At 51.2% G+C, this 22537-nt stretch overlaps 1 protein-coding gene across 1 annotated transcript; it reads left to right on the top strand.

The window, feature by feature from the left end:
- Nucleotides 1-1607: 1607 nt before the first annotated feature.
- LOC131205287 (lachesin) lies at nt 1608-22140 on the top strand. The gene is made up of 2 exons (XM_058197326.1): nt 1608-2661; nt 20158-22140. The coding sequence occupies exons 1-2, from the start codon at nt 2088-2090 to the stop codon at nt 20739-20741; spliced, it is 1158 nt and encodes a 385-aa protein (XP_058053309.1). The 5' UTR covers nt 1608-2087; the 3' UTR covers nt 20742-22140.
- The last annotated feature ends 397 nt before the right edge of the window (nt 22141-22537 follow it).

Below are 22537 nucleotides of genomic sequence, written 5' to 3'. Positions count from 1 at the left end.
GACCACTGACGCTGCCCCTGTTTCGCATCTACCGGAAACAGGATTTCAGCGCCCATTCACGGCAATTTGGTGTTATTTTTCGGCGTTCCGAACGCTCCGAACACTCGCTTGACGGGTGCTTTATTTGCGAGAGTGCGCCACGACGCGATTCACGACCCCACAGCACCCATTGTCACAATTGCTTTGCGTCACACACAGATATTGTTTCTACATCCGTGTCACAGTCGCTGACAACTTCCGCCCGAGTGACGTGTTGTGTTCCGCGCAACCAGCGGCCTCATCCGTGGAGAAGTCCTAGGTCCCCGCGGGAGACGGCGATAGTGGTGCTGCTGTCGGGGGGGGGGAATAGAACGAGAATTAAGTCGCAAAACTTCTAGAAACGCCGTGGCGGACACTCCGTACTTACGGTTTCTCCCTCGCAAAAGTCGCATCCCTTTTCCGCGCCTGCATCCGGTAGTTTATTCCACGTTCTCTTGCCAAACCCGGGGCACAACGAATGGAATAACACCGCTCACCAAAACTGGCCACCGATTTCGTGGTTGCTTTCGGATAGGATGGGTGCGCGAACGGCGTGAGAGGAACCGATAAGTGAAACCTTCAACTCCGCGGGAACCGATGCGTTGAAGCTTCTGCGACTCCGGTTCACCTTCGACGGGAGCACGTACCCCGTACGCAAATTTGGTGGCGGAATTCTTTCAGCTCGCGGAACACAACGGATCGACCGCGAATCAACTGCCTTCTGTCTGGGGGGCCACATGAGGCGTAACGTAGTGTTTTTGACATTACAGTTTAATGCCAAACTGCAGCGCCTCTGTCGAAACGTTTACGGGTCGGCCGAGGCGTAAACCCGAGTGTAAACACTTTTTGCATGCGCTTTGCTTACAAACAGAGCATAATTTAAGTTCTTAATTGTTGGTATAGCAAGAAAATCGAAAAAACAGAAAAAAATATTCAGAAATTTGATTTGACGATTTGACATTACAATTTAATTTTATGCCTCATGTGGCCCCCAATGTCGCTTTTTTCGTGTCCCGTGCTGTGCGGGAGTCACACACACATCGAAGCACCGAAGGTTTGGCAGCTGCCATCAAACGGGCGAACTTCGAGTGGTCGGACGAAATTACATTTCGCTCCGACAGGGTGTATCAAATTTGTCTGAGTTTAAATAATGATTTCGAATAATGCTAAATCATCTATATTTATGTAAACATGAGAAAGTAATTATAGAAAATGAGACTTTATTTAAAACAGCGTGGCTCTCTTTCTGTGCGACTTCTCCGAGCTACTCAAGCTGTGCGACAGACTTTTTTTACGCCTCGTGTGCCTCCGTCAACTGTCACCTCCGGTCGCCCGGTGACAATACTGCTCTTATTCTTAGCACGACCCGGCGAAAATTTTACCGCCATTCCCACACACATTCAATGGCGTATTAGCGGGAAAGAGACAAAAAATAGTTTGTATGTTGAAAAACCAGAGAGAGAGTAGAGAAATATGAGAGAAATATATAAGAAAAATATATAAGAGTTTGCTGCGTTGCTTACGTCAGCTTCTGTGTGTACGTAAACTTGTAACTTCAGTACGTAAACTTTGGCCGGTCAGTTCGGTTCGCGCCAACGGAATAGTGGAAATCCTTAATCAATCTGCAGCTCGTGAAGCCTTCTGTGAAAATTCTTGGCCTTCTGCGTATCCTGTTTTATATCCTGACAGGATTTTCAACGTCCACTACCGGTGCGGAAAAGAGAACGATCGATAATTTTTTGTGGCGCACGGTTTGGGGCGCGCCCGCGAGTAGTGTGGCGTTGTGTGCGTGCGCGATCTAGGTGTATGTGTGCGTGATCTTCAGCTTGGGTGTTACCCCGTTTTGTGTAAGCTTCGCGATCGTCCCGAAAGTGAACCGCGGCGGTTGTGGCATCTTAATTGATAAAACGAAACAGTGACACACCTGTGGGATCGCCTTCGATCGATCGTCCATCTTGCGCGGATAATTTGTGGTCGCCTTTACGTGGTGTTTGTGGGAAACGCGGGTGCTAACTCGGCAAAGCAGTAACTCATCCCGGATTCGGTTGAAGCTCGCGTCGCGTCGCAAAATGAGAAAGCCAAGAAGCCCAATGTCCAGCGCTCACCGGAATGCTGGGGCGTTGCTGCTGCTGGGAGTGGTGCTTGCGATCGCCGTGGGGCCCGCGAGCGGCCAGCGTACGCCGACCATTTCCTACATCACACAGGAACAGATCAAGGACATTGGCGGCACGGTGGATATGGAGTGCTCAGTACAGTACGCCAGTGATTACTCGGTACACTGGATCAAGACCAGCAACGATCGGTCGGACGTGGTGTTCCTGTCGACCGGAAGCTCGCTGGTGCTGAAGGATTCGCGCTTCTCGCTCCGCTACGACCTGTCGTCCACGTCCTACACGCTGCAGATCAAGGACATCCAGGAGACGGATGCCGGCATCTACCAGTGTCAGGTGGTGCTGTCGGTGACGAACAAGATCACCGCCGAGGTGCCTTTAAGAGTCCGCCGGCCCCCGATCATCTCCGACAACTCGACCCAATCGATCGTCGTTTCGGAGGGCCAGCCCGCCCAGATGGAGTGCTACGCGTCCGGGTACCCGGTCCCGCAGATCACCTGGCGGCGCGAAAACAACGCCATTCTACCGACGGGTAAGCTACCGATTCACGCTATTCGTGCTATAACGATGAGTCACCGACGAAGCAACGTGACCACTTGTTGAACCGTTTTCACACTCTAAGTAACTGTCGATCGTGGACCAATATAGCAACCTAATGGCGCCAGCGATCGCATGAAGGTGCATGATCTTTATTAAACTATTCCTAACCGCGTCGAAGGATGAGTCATTCCGTTCCGTCGACGTAAGTGCCGCAAGCATAGCAATTTCCATCACCAGGTCTATGTCTTTGTCTCTGGTGGCCCATTTCGGTTCCGCATGGTGTTTTCTCTTTTATTGTTTGAATTTTACTTCGAACCGTCCCGCGCACAGGTGCATTTCGGAGGAGTTTCCCATGACGCGCCCAAACTGGAAAGACGATTAGTCTTGCAGACAAAACGTTCTTTAAATCTCCAAAAAAAAGGAAGGCCGAGGATACTCTTCGGTGCTGCACTTTCCGTCTGGTTCCCCGGGATTACCGGGTGCCCAACCAGAGGCAGTTGCAGTTGGCGTTCGGTGACGGATTACGGACTCGCCCTCGGCCCTGAGATCGAACCCACCGAGGTGTGTCCATTTTCTGTTGCCTTTTTCCAGATGGCCGGGTTGCCCCCGACCCCGAAGAGTGGCCAGAGTGACTGAGCCGTGAAGATCTAACACAATTGAGTCGATTGTTAATTTCTGCTTTTTCCGTGACAAGACACAGTTCTTCATGAGGTCGCTTTGGAGACGCCAGCCTGTGTGTGCGGATATGCCTAAAAGTAGAGTGTAAGGAAACTGATTTCTGTTTTCTATTCAAGAAAAGAAGCTACACTCGGCATTTAGTTCAGAATAGGATGTTTTGAGGTGTTTATAACTTAACTATACATACCCGTGTGGGTAACCCTAGCTGTATATTTACTGTGCTGACGTCCTTGTTTATGCTGTTATTTCTCACATCTCTTGTACAACATTGTGTTGTTTTCCTTGGTGGATGGATGGCCATTCGTACTCTAGAGCTCTCAGTTGTTTCGCACGAAGTGAATGTTATTTAAAACAGACGGAAGGGTCCGGGCCCTGATGCGTCAGACAAGACGACTCGCGACATTACGAATTAAATCATATTGAATTGATGATATCACGGGTGATAGCTCTGAGCAGTAGGCGCGCATTGCAAATGCGCTGCTGGTGCTTGGCAACGGTCACGACGACGACGAACCGAAACTGTCAAAGGCACGAAGGACTGCACCGCACATTCTTGGCCTCATTGGCACGCCAAGAAAGATGAGATAACAACGGCGTCGTTTGGTGAGCAGCATTCCACTTGATCCGTAGCCCGTAGTTTTAAGTGAATTCGTTCTAGTTTAGAGATGCCTATTGCGGGTGGGAGGACGCACACATTCCGGGTTATGCAAATGGAAGAATGCGTCAAAGGTCCCCCGCGAAATGCCGTCGAGTCTAGAGGTTAATGTTCAGCGCGCAGCAATGGCGTTCCTAGCTGCGGTGCTCAGAGTGCACTATGATAAGTCAATTACCGAGAACCATCCGAAGCAGATCGCGATATGTGTGTGCGTTTTGTGCGAAGCAATCAAAGGAACCCTTCCCTAAGTTTGCCATCTTTTTCGAGTGCATAATTTAGCTCCGCCAATCAATATTTTCTTTCCGTAATTATATACACCCCGACCGTCACGTCATGGCTGGCTAGAGGATGCCCCAACCCTTCCCGTTCGGGTTTCAATGAAAGTATGCATTTTCCATTCACCATACCGACTCGGCCGATAGCGATCCGGTGGTCGCCGACGATGATATGGCTCCGAAGCACGCCACATCGGACCGGGACCGGGATTTCGCATCTGAATCTACGGAACCCATTACACCTGCCCGGGCGGGTTCAAATGGGATGGGTTCCGGCGCGCATGTGGTTCCATTTTGCACGCATACACCCTGCGCCCTGCCGTCCCCCCTGGCCGATGTAAATGCAAATGTTTTGCTTCAATTATGCAACGGCGAAAACGGCGAGAGGGATCCGGAAGAAAAAACGGGGATTGATTGGAACCACTTGGGGTTGGCTAACTGTTGGCTGTAAAATAAAACGGCAGTCGCAAACCGGGTTTCGGTTTCTATTGCATTCGGATTTTTCTGTCTGCCTGCCTGTGTGAAGGACATGAATTTAATATTTAATATACGACGACCGCTGTTCCCGGCTCGGGCGGACCAATTTACAACTCGGAGGCCGATTTCTATCCATTACCTGATTCCCTGATCGGCAGATCGCGCTGCGGTGCAAGAAAATTAACACCTCCCTCCCACCGTGTGCATCGGTGGTCCCTCTTTCTATCCGTTCATTCCGTTTCCTCTGATGTTGCCCGGTGTTATGAAAAGTTATGACACCTTCTAGCACCAGATAGGTTCTGTATGGGGTCACCGTTGGAAGCTGGAAACACATCCGTCAGGCTGGCAGACGAAACAAGCGTGTCCTGTCCTACGTTCGCTCGACGAGAGCACCGTAATCCATCGTAAAACCCACTCAGACTTTAAGCGTTACAAATAGTTTCATTCCGGTGGGCCGTAAACAGTAACAATGGAGAAAAGGGCCTGGTGGTGGTGCGACGGCCCTACGACCGACCGCTCTTCTCTGGAGCATCCACGGAGAGTCGGAAAATTATTTATTACAAAACAAAAAAAAAACGCGCACCGAAGGCAAACAACCCGACAGAGCAAAACACCGCAACGGGCCCTCCACGTGACACCCGCATTGGCCGCGGAAGGCGCGGAATATGGAAATGAGCCGCCCCCTTGAGCCGCGCATTCTGGAGGCGTCCTCCACCGCGCGGGGGCAGAGTTTGGGCAGCGGGTTTTCTGTGTTTAAAAATATTCTAACTTTCACCTTTTTCCCTACCGTTGCCAGATCACCTTCGCCCGCTGCGTGTGTTGGTGGAGAACTTGAAGAACTGGTTGCCACGCAGGTCCGCTTCCCCGCTCGGGCCTGTCCCGCAGGCGCGGCCGCACCAGAACCCACCCCGGGCGCGTACGGCCCTTGTTGGCCTCGGCCCTTTTTTCTTCGGCCGCGCGATCAGCAACAACGCGTGTGTGCCACCCATGACATTGGGAACCTTCGTTCCCTTCGGTGTGGGGCGGCACTGTTTCCAAGGCACACGGCGGCGGACAACTTTTCTCCCGTTACAAAAAGGGAGCCACCGCAGCAGTGCGCTCGGCGGGATGCAGAACCGGTTTGGCTCCATTCAGGTTTTTCGAAAATGCGGTGCTGCTGCTGCCGCGACCGCAATAATTTCGCGCCAAACGCGCAAAACATCGCCCGGCGATGTTTTCTGAATCAAAAGGCTGCTGAAGTCTCAGAACCCACTCGGTTTGGGGAAGTTCGGGACCATACGGGAAGCTTTCATCCGTATAGGAGTTGCACGCCCCCCCAAAAAAAAGGGAACAGCCGGGATCGAAGACCGTCGAAGACGGCCCTTTTGATTAATGATCACATCCGGCCGGTGCGCGGTGTTCTTCTATCTGCATCCTCTCCCCGAACCTGGGGCGTTAGATAAATAGACGTTAATTTGAAAGCTCATCTCAGACGCACGGTGGTTCCCGGTTTCCCGGACGACCCTCGGAAGCTCATTAAACGATGATTACGCGGGAGAGATTTGAGTTTCGTCGGGTCCCCCCCGATCCGTAGGTCTTCCTAACTTCCTAACCCAAGAAAGGAAAACGGCTCTTTGCTTGGCGTTGGCGAAGCGACCGAAGATCGGTGACCTCGGCGTCGCGCGTGCTCCACACGACGTGTGTTCTTATGCGTCAAAGAATGGTGTTGCATCGCGGCAACCCTTCCTTACGGTTAACGGTTCCCCATTACTCCGCGTTAAAAAATGCAAATTAGAGCAAACGCCTGGCATCGTCCGTAGACCCCAGCGTTGAGATGATCAGATGATCCAAAGAAAAAGCACCACTCGCTGAAGATGATCGCAATCAGTGGCGTAATCTACCATTACGCCGCTCTCCGTTCTCTCTCTCTCTCTCTGTTCTGCCCCAAGCGGGAAACCGAAGATACCGTGGATTATAATTCAATCGATTAGTCGTCGGTTTTTGCGGTCAGCCAGCCAGCCAGTGGATGGGAACCTCTCCGTGGTGGAGCCGAAGGAGCCCCATTGGAACTGCGATCTTCGTAACTGTTTTCCGATAGATTATATGCCATCGGTGACACACGGCCGACCGATACGGCAGAGGAGAACGTGTTTTTCCGAGGTGCACCGAAGCCAGCGGCAGGCAACATTATCGAGCGCATCGAGCATCGTCGCGCAGCACAGGTCGACGACTTTTAACCGAACGGACCCGGGCACGGATGGACGGATGGTCGTGTAACGGCTCGTTTCGATTTCTCGATTCACGGCGCTCTCGATTGCAGCGTACGGCGGCGGAGCATCGCCCCATTGTTATGTACAGCTGGTCTGCGCCCCCTCGCCCATTAGAATGTTGTGGAGCGGCCCGGTGAAGGTGTTCAGATTTATGCTTCTTCCAGCACACCACCAAGACACGGCTCGCTGCTGCTGCTGCAATGCGGCTGAGGTCTCTTTGTTCCTCCGAGCAGAGCCTAGCACCAGCGCCTCCGAGTGTCGTCATTTATTCCGCCATTAAAGTCGGAGAGTCGGAGAGTGTGATTAGCGCACGAGAGGAACCGGAGTGTATGTGTTTGGTGAGCTCATTCGAGGGCCCCGAAAGGGCGCAGTAACTAGTAACTGGCCGTCACGTATTCTACCGTTCACTCCTTTGTTTCAACTTCGACGCTCCGACTTCTTGTAGGTCTCTGCGCGTGAAGAAGGGCCCCAACCGTCCCCAACACAGTGTGATGACTGAGACACTGAGGAGGAGAAGGACCAGGAAAGTGCCTAATTGTTTGTCATCATACCACACTGTGCGTTGGACCCTTGGAGTGTTACACCCACGGGTGTAACACTGCTTGGCTCCCACAGCCACCGATCAGTGGACCGATCGATGCGTAACGCGCGATAACCTTCCGGCCAGCCAGCCAGCCAGCTCAGACCCCTGGTCCGCGGCCACGCCAAATGCGACGCACGAACGACACATCGATTATGAATTCTGCGTTGGCTTCACCATAATTGCCCCAATTAAGTGTCGCCCATTCTCGCCGGGGGCACAAGGAAACCGCGCGAAACTTCTCGGCCTGCTGTGTGCAGCGATAAAAACTGACCCGCCGAAGGAGAGCGGGAGGCTCTCCACCCACCGTGGGTCGCCGGGGCCAATCATCATTATTTAAGACGAAGACGACACCGCCCGCCATGATGGTGGCAGCTGACGGAACGCGGACACTAATCTGGGGCGAGCGCAACATTAATAGACTCGCCTGGCTGGGCCGTGGCCAGCGTGGAAGCGATGACGTTGGCGCAAGATCAACAATCAATTTGCAACGGGTGATCAGACCGAGTGGAATGTGTCCGGGTACTTTTGGAAGCGGCCGGTAAAATCAACCGTCGATCGAGAGGTTCCGGTGAGCCAACGAGGAAATCGGACCGCCAGCAAGCCAGCAGAAGATTGGTGGAATAATTTTGGAACCGAACCGCCAACTGTTCGCGCTTTCGGATGTTCCGGGCGTGCGACTCACGGAAACTGGGCTGTGACCTCCATTATCTGTGCCGACTTTTGACACCTTTCGCGGAGCGTTATTGTTCGACGCTCGAAACTTTCTTTATCGTTCCCGCTGCGCGGCAGACAATTTCAGGAGCACATAATTAAGGATGCAAAGTTTGGCCGGCCCACAGAGAGCGAGAGAGGGAGAGAGAGAAAAGGGAAAACGCGATGGTAACGCCGTGATCGCTACTTGCAGTGGGGCCACGCTTCTCGGTCGTCGGTACGTTGTTAAGCATAATTTCACTAGAAAGTAAGCCCCAGTTTGGGGCAACTACTTTTGTTTTTTCGAATACGCTTTCTTGGCCAACAGTTTGGTCAAATCTCGACGATAGCCAGACACGCAACCGAATGCCAGTAGCCAGAAATGGCCGCGAAAAGCCACCGCCATTCGGGCGCCATTTGCAAATCATAAACCGGCTCTCGACTGGCGGTGGCCTGCGATTACGTGCTACGGATGATTGACATTGAATATGTGTGGCTAGGTAATTGGCACCGGTCGAACCGGCCAACCACTGGCAGCCAAGCCCTACCGCAGAGCCCATCTCTCTAGCCTCAAACGGTTGATCCTCCGTTTCTTTGTCGTCGATGGTGTCCCTCTCTGTCGCGCACCGTGGCCTGTTTGTGAGTGTTTGTGACGATTGTACAATGTCGATTTCATACCAATTACCCATGTAACTAATATACTTCCCATTATGTCCTGCACCCGAAGTACTCGCCCCGCGGGGATCAGGCACTTCGGAGATCCTCCCTTCCGTTTTGCGAACCCGAGAGGGAAGGGCCCGCTGTTAGGACCCTCGTAAGGACCCCGGATTGAATTTGAATTGCGAAAAAAATAGAAATCTCCAACCACATGTGTGTGGAGTGAGAGAGAGAGAATCGCTTCGCTCTGTGAAGGGAGTGGCCCCTTTTTCTGTTCGCCCTTTGCGCGGTCTCTGTCGCTCTCTATCGCTGAGAAAGCGGATCGTAAACTTTGAATTGCCCTCCTCCGGAGCACCCGGATGCTAATCGGGAATCGGGTTCTCATATAAACTTTATTAGGTTATCAAAATACTTTTTACTGCACACTGGTCACGGGCCACGGACCATAAAAGTTTGTGGACTGTGCACTCGTACAAACGGGGACGCTACTGCTACTTCCCGTAGCCCTTTCGTTTCGTTTCGTGTTGGTTCGTCCGGGACATTCCGAGATTTTTTAGACGACCCCTCTCACTCGACTCGTCTGACACGTTGTTGCCGATCGTTCCGCGGTGCATCATGATGGCTGCTTCCGGTCCTGCTGGCCTTGCACGGAAATTAGCTATTCATAACAATTAATAGGGACTCGGTCTAGGGTCGGTCTTGTATGGGGCGAACCCGCGGACGAATGAATGGCTTTGATTTTCGAGCAATTGTAGCTACTTTACCTGCCTACGTACAGGGCAGGGATAGGGCCCCTATTCCGTGTGGCAATTAACCACTTTCTGCATGCAAAAAAGGGTCCTGCCGGGGTGGCGGCATCCGTGGCTCAAAGCGAAGCTCGTTCCCATTTTCACAATTTGTTCCCGTCCACTGCGTACCTGCGCAGGATCAGCGCGTCTCCCGAAGGATCGAAGATTCGAAATGGCTCGCCGCACACATTCTTCACTCAGCCCGGAACTGTCCAAATATTTTTTTAGGACGGCACAACGGACGGATCATGCATTACAGCATTGGGCCTATTTCGCTCTCTTTCTCCCTCTCGCGCGCATCCTTTTTCACTTGTGGCCAACCGTGAGGGGTTTCCCACATGCCATTCGTTCCACCTTTCGGAAAGTTTCTTCTCATTTTTTAAATATTTTTGTTTCCAACATTTTTTTTGTAAGCTTATACCCGGGCAGGTCCAGGATTCCACGCGCTCCGTAAACATTGGCGATAGCGAAATGTTTATTTTACGGCCCCTTTCGATCGGTCCGTCGTTGTTACGTTGAGGAGAGAAATTCGTCGATCGTAAGGATCGAGCGCAGAACAGACGTTACGCTTCTGTTGCCAGCCAATAATTGCCGGTCAGGAAGTGACAGGATGAGTTTCCTTATATTTTTTTCATCCAGCAATTTAGTCCGCGTTCTCGTTTTAGGGGAACCTAGAGAAATGCAATCGCATCACAATAGACGGTTAATTGGAACTGACATCTCTTCGCAGTGGCCGTCGCCGGATCCATTAACCGAATCCAGCGTGAAGCGGATAATTTATCCATTTTTCACCATCATCCCGCTCTTAACGAGCCACCGCAGGGTCCAGGTGAATTAAGTGATGCAAAACACCCCAGACAAGACTTCGACTTGTCGACCGACAATGTGGGTTTGCCCTCATAAACATCGCTAGGCCGTTAGGGTGACGCGTCGAGTCGTCAGCAGCAGAAGCAGCAAAAAAAAACCCCAGAATTTATGCACCTTTCCGATTTTTCGTCAATTTCGGTGACCGAGCCGGCGTTACTGTGCTATTTCGGTGCATTTTCCATCCCAAAATCGAACCCCGAAACAGTGTTATGGGTGCAATAATCGTTTTATGGTCAGCGACCAGGGGCGTAGGATGCAGTAAAAAAAGCAGATTTCAAACCCTCCGAAAAACCTTCGGACCAACGCACTCATGACGGCGTCGAATGCCCTCCTAGAGCTGTAGGGGGCTGTGGTTTTTCGTTTCCAAGAATGTTCCAGTCAACTGGCTCCTGCGCGTCCAAGTTTTTTTATTGCCTGCGGCCACATAAATCGATCAACATATTCTCTCGCTCTCCCCGTCGTTCGCGTTTATCCACGAGGCCGCACAACTTGCGCGACGTCTCACGACACTAATGGCCGGTGCCAATATTTACATACAGAAGGACTCCGCCGCATATGTCCTTTCTGGGTCCTCGGTCGCGTTCTGACGCGCCTCGTGCTGGAGTCCCAGAGTTTGCGATCAACCCTTGGGTTTCAACAAAAGCAAGGGTTCAACTCAATTACGTGCCGCGCACCTTATGGCGTTTGCGGTCCCGGTCTGTCTACCTGTCGTCTAGCCCTCCCCGTGTAGGGGTAAAAAAGGATAACGGCCCACCGTTGACCACCGGCAAGGAAGTGGAAAATAATAATGATCCGCCGTGCAGTGTGGCGACATCCAGACTAGACATCCGACAACCGTTTACGACCGCCAACACCCCGACCACGCCAGACGCCGCGCGAAGCGGAAGCGCGTCACTAAGTGCGGCCATTTTTTTTTGCCGGTTGTAGAGTTCCTTTTAGTCGACAATCTGTGGTCCGACTGTCTCTCTCTCTTGCTCTAGTACATAAGCAACATTGTACCACGGGGAACTCCTTATGAACTTCCCCGGACCACGATAAAGGCGACGAAGAACCGGGGAATACATTTCACGCCAAAGTGAACTCTAATCACGCAACGTGCCGCGGTTACCGCGTTCAGGTGAACTAATGTGTCCCTATTTCAGTTTTTGCCGACACACTCGGCCCAGAGGCGGCGCATCGACTCATTTCCTTATCCAGTAATTTGTTATTTTCCACCCCTGTCCTCTCGAAAACTGAAAACCGCACCCACCGCCGCATTTCCAGGAAGGTGAACCCCATTTTCCCGAGCGAAACAACTTAGATAGTTTCTAATTAGCGACCACAAACACCCAGAATTATGTTGGATGGTTGGTTGGTGTGTAAATGTGTAAAAAACAAAAGTTTTCCGTGGATGACCCCGGCCCGCACCCGGTTGTCCATTCAGTTTGATTAAAATCCCGAAAAACTTTGCCTAATTAGGCGATCGTCGCCCGACCGATAGCCGGTTAGGTTCCAGCCGCCCCGTTTCGGACCTTATTGTGTCACGCAACCGGCGGCGAACCGGCTTGATTATGCGTTCGTCGTTGTTGTAACTTCGTTGTAAAGGCCGGAAATTGTTACAACATCCACTCGGAGTCTTCTGGGAGGCTTCATGAGCCCCGCGACGGCCACAACACCCTCGAGACCCCACAGAGGACGTGAGGTTTCGTTGAGGTAGGATGGCCAATAAAGGACCGTTCCGTTCCCGTCGTAGCATTGATTCAAATTTGCTAATTGCATTGCCCACTTTTGTGCTCCGGCGCCGCCCCGGTGGAGAGAATTCCGGATCGCCTCCGGGGAATCAGCGTGCCGCCGTTGTGAAGGCGGCAGCATAACGTTATCAATCGATGGGTAATTGAATTAAACATCAAACATTGATAAACTCCCACAGGGGCTCACGTTGCTTGGTAACGGTTCTTGCAAAACTCTTGCGCCAAAAAAATGGCCCGTGAACGCCAACCGAAAGAGATGACTCATTTCTGAGCCTCCATCATCGAATCGAGGGAGAACGAATAAATCATCCTTTGCACATGAAACGCGAAGGTGCTTATTGACCTGCTCCTGATGAATATTTGATACGGCTGACTTCCTTTGCGTGCCACAGGAACGAACGTTGGCGGAATCCTTTTTTGTGCGTTATCATGGCGCACCTCCTGATTCTAACGGTGGAACCGCTATGTCTTAATGTAGCCCGTTCGATATTGGTTACCGTTTCGCGTGAGGACCATAATTTTCTCCTATCTGTATCGCTGATGGCGACAGAAGTATTGGCGCCCAACTCGGTTCCCCCCGGGTGGATTTTAAAAGATCCAACTATGTGTCCCGTACTGGCATAGATTGACCAGTCACGATAATTAGTCGGCTGCGTGTCCAGTAGTACTGTGTTCTGCGACCCACCACCAGAAACACACGCCAGAGCCGAGTGCTTCGTTGCAGACCCGTAGCCCTTCCGTTGCGGTCGATTTGATAATTGTAATTAATTAAATTTTCATTGCTTCATACTGAGGCCTGGCCCATGGCGGACTACGAACGGGGTTCGGATTGCACATATGCTGTGACACAGCTACTCCTTGCGTTACGCGTGGTCAACAATCTGCCAGTTGGCTGGTGGGATGAGAGGACATCGACGCATTGGTAGCAGCTTGCGAACGACGACGACTCACATAGGTTCGGTTGCTCCATAACTTTGTCGTTCACTGTGGCGTTTCCTTGTTTTTTTTTGTGTTGCTGCCCCAGCCAACGCCAGAACTGCTGCACCGCACCTGCTGCAGCAGTAAACAGACACCCCGAGCACCACTGAGTTATCCTTTTTTATGAACCTTCGTGCCCTGAGGTCCTTGCTTGTGCGGCGCTTGGGTGATGAATCGCAGTCCTCGCTGTCCACGTAACGCGTACCCAGGCAAAAAGGGGGAAAAGCATATTTTTTCTGTTAGGCTTAAAGAAAATAACTCAGTCTATGTCTGTGTTTGTCGGGGGGACGTTTTATTTGCTCTGCTGCCTTACTCTCCATATTCGATTCCCCCTTTCTCGATCCGATGTGTTGTTTAAAACTTTGTAGCTCGCCATAATTTAAAATGAGTTAATGGCCCGTCGAATGTTTTCGCCTGCAACTCGTAACCCTCGTAACGTAACCCCTAAATTATTATTCAGTTCGATTCGAATTTGTTTAAATTTTCGGTTTACAATTTGATCGCTAAACACAGTTTAATGGCCGGAAGCAAGTGACCCAAACACATTTGAGTATTTGTATAAATTATTCACAGTTTTGAAAAGTCAACAGAAAACATTCTTCAGACTCAGAGTCGGATGTCAGTTCGGTTGTCAAACTCGACAAACGGGTGACAGCTTGGTGCCGATCGGTGTAGGCTTTAAAATTTGCATAAATTTGTAGCAATCCCTATAAATTGAACAACCCAAACCAATCGAAAGCGCGTTTCGCCATGGCCATAAAACAACCCGTACAGAGGAGATCAATTCAAACGGCCGGTGACGGTTGACAGTTTGCCGCGCGGCGGCGTGTTCGTTCTGTTTGCCGACGCCGACCAAGACCCGTATGCCAACTCTCTGTGATACGTTACCCACCTCACATGGTCGACTCGTCCGCTCTCTGGAACAGCCATCATATCCCCTTCGTCCGACACCGATCCGGATGGAACCCAAAAACTACCTTGGACATATGCTGGTGGTGGCGGTGAACCCCCATCATGATCGAAATGTGTCGCGAGAGGCGCGAAAAGCTGAAACAGTCCCGGGGCCCAAACACACGAGGATCTGACGACGACGATAGGCCTGCTTGGGTTTTGAAGGGTCGCGTGGCTTCTACAAGGGCAAAAAATCGTTAGCCATCGATTCGTAGGATACCCTCAGTGACGGTGAGTGTATGTTGGGACAGCAACATCATCTCGAACGAGTCACTCGAACTCAAACACAAAAATGGGCCCGGCCCGACGTTAATTTATGAGCGCACACACAAATGCGATTCCAATGATACGCGAACCATTTCGGTCTTTCCGCCGCCGGTCGAAAGGGAAAGTTGTTAGGACAACGACTACGGCGGCCAACGGCACTTTGAACCCAATCGAAGGACCCGATTGTCCCTGCGGCGTTCAGCGGGGTGTCCTTGTTGCAACAAACGGCGCTGTGTGTTTGAGGTTGTGTTGGGTTGTGGGATTGCCTCAGCTCACAGGGACACGACAAATGGCACGACTTCCGGCAGCCCCGGCCGTGGCCCGTTAGGTCGATTATTCCTTTCGCTTTCGGACCGGACCGTGCCCCTGTCGACCGAAATCGGTTGCCAATCGTACCTGCAGAAGGTTGCATTCGTGTTGTATCTCCCTTTCGCGGGAGATAGCAATGGCGACGAAACTTACAGTAAAAAAGGCTACAACAAAGGGAAAGGACACCTTTCGGCGGCGGCACGCATTGCTACGTGTTTGGGGGTGTGGTTTCCGGTGGCGTTTTTTTCGTAATATCCTTTTTATCAATCAGGAATCAAGGTTGGTGTTTGCTCTAGAGATTACAAAATGGAGTTCAGAAACTAGATACTTTTCAGCAAGAAGGATTACTTTGATACCCGTTTGCCGTTCACACTTCGTATCTGCTGTGGGGCCCGATAAACTAACGATCAAACTCCTAATCGCGGACCTTTTTAATGTTGAAAAATCTATGAACAATTCGATTTGGCCTAAGGTAGAATAGGTACGTTGCCTCACGACAACTCCAATCGATGTTGATCCATGGTCTTTATGGCCACAAATAATAGAGCTATTTCCGAAAAAACGATTAACTATCGAACTAAGGAAAGCATAGTAGGCTGTAGTATTGAATGTCATAAAATCTGTATTTATTTTTCTAAATCGATGTCAGCGCCTGTAACGAAACCGTGCTCTTCACAATACAATTATGCCTACATTTGTTAGAATTTTTGAAACGATCTGAATAGGGCCTTTTTTAAATCTCTATTATCCAATGTAAAAGGTGTCCTCGGATCGGTCTCTTGAGTTTAGAAAAAAATCAAAAGTCACATGGGGCAAAATAAGCTGAAGTTACAAAAAAACTAAGAATAGTCTCCACAAATCTAGTCTTTTTTAATGAACAAAATAGCACAAACGACGTATAACACGCAAGTTTGGCCATTTGGAAGGAATTCCTAATGCACAAGCACCACGATAATCACAGAAACTCCGTTTCCTGTTCGATTTTGGGACTACAGTAGTACTACAAAAATGACGCCAGCCCTGTTGGTCACTTGTCCTAGTCCCACCAAACAATGGCTGTACCCGTTCGCTGTTCCTCTCTGGGGCCATCTCGGTGCACCGTGCTACCGTGATTGGGAGAAATATTGTTTCCTGTGCCATCCACTGTGCCACTGTGCTCTCTTTCGCTGCTGCACGCTTCGATAGGTCGCGAATAATAACGAGAATCCGCCTCCGGTATCTAGGCTTCCATTTCCCGTCGACTCTCTGCCAACCGGGGGGCCAGCCGGTCGATTGATGCTCCGTGTGCTGATGAAGAGCAAAATAAGGGTCATCTAGACGCTGATGCAATGGTACACGCTTTTGCACAGCAAAACGCATCCAAGCATGCCACGCCGGTGCATTTTTGCATTTTTGCGAAGAGTATGCACACGCCATTTTGGACCATCTGTTGCCTGACCATTGCCCGGCGCCGGCCTGGATTGGTGACAACGAGATTTACGAAAATCTCTAACTAATTAGCTCTCTCTCTCTCGTGGCTGTGATTGCTGCTGGCTGGCGGTGCACCATCCGGACCGGTAGCGTTCGGAAGCCGGGTAGAGCCTTTGAAACCATAACCTCATTCTCATCAACAACTCGAGCGGGGCAAGTATTGGTCAATCGTGCCAAACAATGGAACGACAAATTGAATTTCACATTTTAAACCAATTTACCCGGCTGAGAGTCCCTCCGGTGAGGGAGTTACAGAACCCCAGGCAAACCCATAAATCCTGCCACGTGTGCGTTAGTTGGCGACTTTCGTGTTTCGGTGTTGGTGTTCACTTGATTAGAAGCTGCAACTCCAGTAATCACACGTTTGGAACGTGCGCACGACCGGGCCATTTCTTCCGGTTGATAATTAAATGAATTCAAGAGGACAAAAAATTAGACGCTTCGAAGAGAGGGAAAAAAATCAACGCCCGAGGCAGCTGGCTCTGCTCGCGTGAGAGCTAATTCCGTCATAGAAACCTATCATTATTTTCCCCGATTTTCCCCCGGGGGTTGAATTGCAAGCTGCACTCTACATCCCATCCCGCACCCCGGGACGCGGTGCAATGCGAATCCGTAAATTTAAAACCAACCCGGGTCTCGATCTTAACTTTCGTTAATCCTTTTGCATCCAGCTTTGCACCGGTCCCGGTGTCGGCGGCGGCAGACCGACCCGAGTGATCCAATTCGACTGATCCTTTTTACGAAGCAAACGAACCGAATCGAACCGGAGCCGTCCTATTGTGGGTCGCTATTATTTCGGGTGCATCTTTTTTCGGGACAAAAATGACAAATGGGTACGAAAATCGGAGAAAATGGGATGGCATGCTAAGTGGATTAAACGGACCGCCGCCGCCGCCGCCATGTGTTAGGGCGTAACTGATGCAGAGAAAATCATCCCGTAGAACCGGCGTATAGTTGAACTACTATCCGAAATTGGCAAACGACGGTCGCGTTCGTAAAATTGATTTTGACTAGCAAACCGGATTCCCTTGGGTCGATCCACTGCGCCGAATGCGGAAAGGAGTGCCGGGCGGACTTCCGGCTTGGCAAACAACCAATCTCTGTCCCCCGGACGATCGGGATGCGAATTGCATTTGCATTTGTTCTTTCGGATTGTCCGCCGGGGGTTGTCTGGGTTGTTTGCAGGCACGCCACGGCGCATCTGGTGCACGGTCTCTCTCTCTCGTAGCAGCCGTGCGCTGCACGCGTGAGTCCTTGACATATGTGGATTATGTCACCGTGCCTCATCCCGACGGCTGTGTCGCCGCTGCCGCCGAGGGCTATAAGCCGACACCAGCGAGAGACGACCGGGGGACACGGATCGTTTCCCATCCGGAAGTGCAATAATCGGCACTGTGAAGACACCCGGGGTTCGGTGTCGGATCGGTCGTTGAAGTTTATCGTTTTGTTTCATTTTAGGTCCTTTCTTTTTTGGGCTTCCATACGGATTGCGTACCCTCTCGACCTCGTACCGTGAGAGGTGTGAGCTTTATCGATGAAGCACGGAATGAATCACGATCAGCACGACCGAAGGGACAGACCGCGTGCTGCATGACGGTGTACCAGTGGGAAAAACGGCTACAACCAACGGCCGGTCGCTTGAAGCGGAGTAATAAAATTCCCGTCCGCGTGCACCCGAACCCGACAATCGACTCGCGTTTTATGGGTGACAATTTCAGCTGTCCCGTTTCGGTGTCATCAAGTACCGAAGGTTGCGCGCCACTTCAGATTTTCAGAGGATTAGGCACCGAGCACAGAACTCCAGAACGCGTTCTGTTGGCTCATTGGGAGCAACCGTGGACACTCATCAAAATGCAACAACCGTAACCGGCACACAGCAAGATCATCGCGTTCGTTGAAATGTACAAACAAACCGACGCGCCCTAGAGAGGCTTCACCCAAGAAGATGACGGGATGGGATCGGGCCCGTCCGATTGGGGACCGGGGCGACAAAGCACTCGTGACGTTCAGAAAACCAATAATCAACATTTGCCCGCGACCCGAAAGCAAGACGGTTCTAATTTAAATATATGCGCCCACGAAGGCGTACGCCCCGGATGACTCTCGCTCTACGGTCGATGTGAAGTGTGTTTACCATGCAATTGAACCGTCGAAGGGAAATGGTATTATTGCCTCATGTATCAGGGAAAGGCCAGGGGACATATCGGCGATCTGCCGTTATTGAATGGCGCAGAATTAGGGCCCCGGGAGCGAGCTCGGTTGAAACTTGAAACCACCCCACCGGAGAAGTTGCTAAAATCCCCCCAAGAGACTGCGTGTGGTACCATTTAGGGCCGATAAGTACCAATTCACACCATTCCCATCCGAGCACACAGTATGATAACAAAAGTATCATATTACGCCGGCGTCACAAGCCCGCGGTCCCTTCGAAGCCGCGGTGTATCAATTTTTCGGTATTTAAATCCACAAAACCGACCAAATCAAACCAAACAAGATTGTGTCACCCGATAATCCGACGAAGGAGGAGGTTCTGGTTTATTTCATAAACCCATCGACGGTTGCCGGTAACGGGTCCGCGAGGGCCACAGCATTTTTACGATCGCCGGCGAACGAAGGGAGAAAATTAACAGAACACACTTCACAATGTCATAATGCTCCGTTGCAGAGGGTTACGTTTTACGAGCTTCATCTCAAGTGGTCTCGGCCAACTTGTTGGTCAATTTGTGGTTCAATTACAGTTTCGGTATTGGGGTTTCCACGGGTCGCACTCAACGCACTTCCAATTTGGAAAGACGATCACACGATCTACACGAACGATCGACTCGATTTAAAATGCGTGTATTTGATAGCGGAAACTAATCGCCTTTATGGTTCTATTTTTAGTTGTACTCCAACGCTGCCTGTTACCTTTAATTGGCCATTCGGATGCGCGCGCCCGGTACAAGGGCATGTCACGCAATATAATTTAGACAAACCCGGACAGGAACGTCGCCGGACAGCAGCCCCGAAACACAATTGGTTCCGGCCCGTTAGGTCCTGTGTGACACTTTTCCCCGCCAAGTGCGCGGCAAATGCAGTGGCCCCCCGAATAACAGACGTAATAAAACGTGGAAAATGTTTTGCATTCCACGCAAAGCCGCCCTTCTAAGAGACCGCCCTGGGTTGACAGTGACAGATAACGAACATTTCCACTGCACCACCGTCGGTCGTCAGGGTCGGTCCGGGGTGAAAGAACCGTTTTAATGCATTATCATTGCCTGGGCCTGTGCCCACCAAACACACTTTGGGTGACGTAACAAATTAAACGCATTCCCAACCTCAACAACATCGGAAATGGACTCACCGGTGTTGGTCCACGTGCGCCACGCTCTAGGCCCCTGGCCTGGCTACCTATCGGATGCGTTTATTTCCTTATTTTCCCCCTGTTTTTTTGTTTGGTTGGTATCATTTGCCACTAACACCCATTACTATTCATGATCGAGGTGTTTCTACCCCTATCCCGAGGGAGAGCTAACCCCAAACGAGGGACAGCACATGGTGCAAGTCGCGGAGGTGGCCGCTGCGCGCTCTGCTCAGTGACTCGTGGCACCGGACAGTGCGCTGGGTTTTGGTGGCCCCTAGGCATCATCATCTTCCGTCCAACCGGAAGCCATTTCTCATGCACCCCGGGGACTAAGGTTCCCAAGAAGTTTTGAATTCCAAAACGCGCTTGGTGGCATCTGCACTTTTTGGCCTTTTGGCCTGGTTTTTGTTACTTTTGTTCATACACAAAAATTATGCGGCATTAAACGGTGGCAATAAATTAGTTTTTATGGCTCTCGCTGATGATTGTTTAATAATTTGCCTCTCTGTGTCTCTCCGTAGGCGGCGCAACGTACTCGGGCAACGTGCTAAACATTAACACGGTGCGCAAGGAGGATCGCGGCACGTACTACTGCGTGGCGGACAACGGTGTGAGCCGCGGTGACCGGCGTAACGTCAATCTGGAGGTAGAGTTTGCGCCGGTCGTGACGGTGCCACGGCCGCGCGTCGAACAGGCACTGCAGTACGACATGGATCTCGAGTGCCACATCGAGGCGTACCCGCCGCCGGCCATCCGCTGGCTGAAGGACAGCGTGCAACTGTCGAGCAACCAGCACTACTCGCTGTCGCAGTTCGCCACGGCCGACGAATTCACCGACTCGACGCTCCGTGTCATCACGGCCGAGAAGCGCCAGTACGGGCAGTACATCTGCCAGGCCACGAACAAGTTGGGCGATGCGGAGGGCCGCGTCGAGTTTACCGAGTCCGTCATTCCCGTGTGTCCACCGGCCTGCGGACAGGCGCGCTACGGTGGCGGTGCTAGTGCGGTCTCGGTTTCGTTCCTTCTGCTTCCGGTGGCCACACTGCTGACGATCGTGGCGACCGCGGCCGCCACCGCCACCGTACGGTTCACGAACCGTTCATAGATTACACCGGTGGAGTGGATCGAAGAGCGACGTCGTCCCGCCCGTCATTTGGTCGCGCATTCGAAATCAACCCCCCGAAGGACAACCTCCTCTCCACGGCAGCCTCCCCCGGATTGAATGCTATCGATCGATCGATCGATCGACACTACGACCAGAGTACAATCATAATCTCATACAACGCTAAATATTGCTACTGCTTTGTATACGCTATGACACAAGGTGGGACGCCACATAGTAAGGAGCGGATTCACCCGGAGTCCGTATCGGAAGCCCTGTGTAGGCACGGATGCACATCACATATCTTACATGAGAAAGGTGCCACAGCACTATGTTTCCCCCCGAGTTTTCTTCCCATCTAAATCTGTAAGGCGAGACAGCGGCAACAGTGGGATGCAATCCTGCTGTGCTGTTGCCCGCTGGCAGCTCCGTTTGCGGGGCTCTCAGTTGCGGGCACGTGGACTAAAGGCTAAGAGTAAGCACACGAAATCAATCGATTCCCTCCAGCGGTATCTGTGAAAATGATAGCACTTTACGTGGCGTAGGACAACCAAGGGGACTGACCATTTTTTTAAATAGATATACAACATACGCGTCGTCGTGCACGTGTCGTCACGGTGGGCGACTAACGGCTTCCCAAGGCGAGAACAGAAAACAGAAAACACGACGAAGGTGATCAACCGATTCCATATTCGATTCGCATTTAGCGAACGCGTACTCCACAAAAGTATTCTAAAGCCCGCACCGCAGCGGAGTAGATTTTCCAGTATCCGATTGTGTGATTCCTTGCCCGTGGGGACTGGGGGCTAGGTTATATTGTTTTGCTTGCAGCGGTAGTGTACGGACGGACACAGCACAGCCATCGATCGTGCATGGGAGCGAGCAAAGAAGGAGAGCCTTTTTGTGACACGTACCGTGTTTTGAGCGGCTTTTTGTGCAAGTATTTTCCGTTTTAAAAGTATTCCGAATTCCGCGCAACACACACAATTTCTTTTCTGTGTGTCTGTATTTGGTTTTAATTTCCGATAGGGCTAAGCGAAAGGCAAATCTCAGCGGAGCGCGTATCGATCACGAGTAAAACAATTAATTATGACGAATGCCGCGTACGGCTTGCAGAGAGGTTGTAGAGCGCGAAGGACGATCCAGCGGATCCTCGTCCGGTGGACCTGGCGCGCTGCTATATAGCTTAAACGATAGTGTGGATTCATTTTTTCTGTTTCGCAACATTTGCTGTAATTTTATGTTTCTATCAAACCTGTATTAAGTGCGCGATGACGGTGCATCATGAAGCACCGTTTGTAGTGCCCGGGAGCGTAAAAGCAATAGGCAACCGCAGAAGAGTGTGCAAAAGAATGCGAAGAAAAGCTAAGCAGAACGGACAGTGAAGCGATCGTGAGAATAATAAAGCGTTTTAAGTTAGTTTTTAACAAGTCGTGTTGCGTGTTTTCTGTAAACAATCCGATATTGCCCCGCCAGGGATTCTGGAGGGGAATTCACGCACCAAAGGACTTCGATGATTAAATACATTAATTAATTACAATGCATAAAAAAATCACTAACGAATTAAAAGTAGTTCCGACCGTTGACCGTTGAACAGTAACCTTAGCTAAGACATGCACCACTGACCGTGTTGCTTCCGCTAGTAGCCGCGGCCAGTGCAATGGCGCTGCCGCAAAGTTTTTCTTTAATTCAAAACACGTTTCTGGCGGTTAAAATGGATCAAAGAAACAGAGAGCGAGAGAGCCGGGTTTTCGCAACCGTGAGAGGACCCAGTTGGCCACGCGAATCCGTGCCACGAC

Source organism: Anopheles bellator, chromosome 1 (genome assembly GCF_943735745.2).
Source record: "Anopheles bellator chromosome 1, idAnoBellAS_SP24_06.2, whole genome shotgun sequence".
NCBI lineage: Eukaryota > Metazoa > Arthropoda > Insecta > Diptera > Culicidae > Anopheles > Anopheles bellator.
This window is presented reverse-complemented; position numbering and strand designations above follow the sequence as displayed.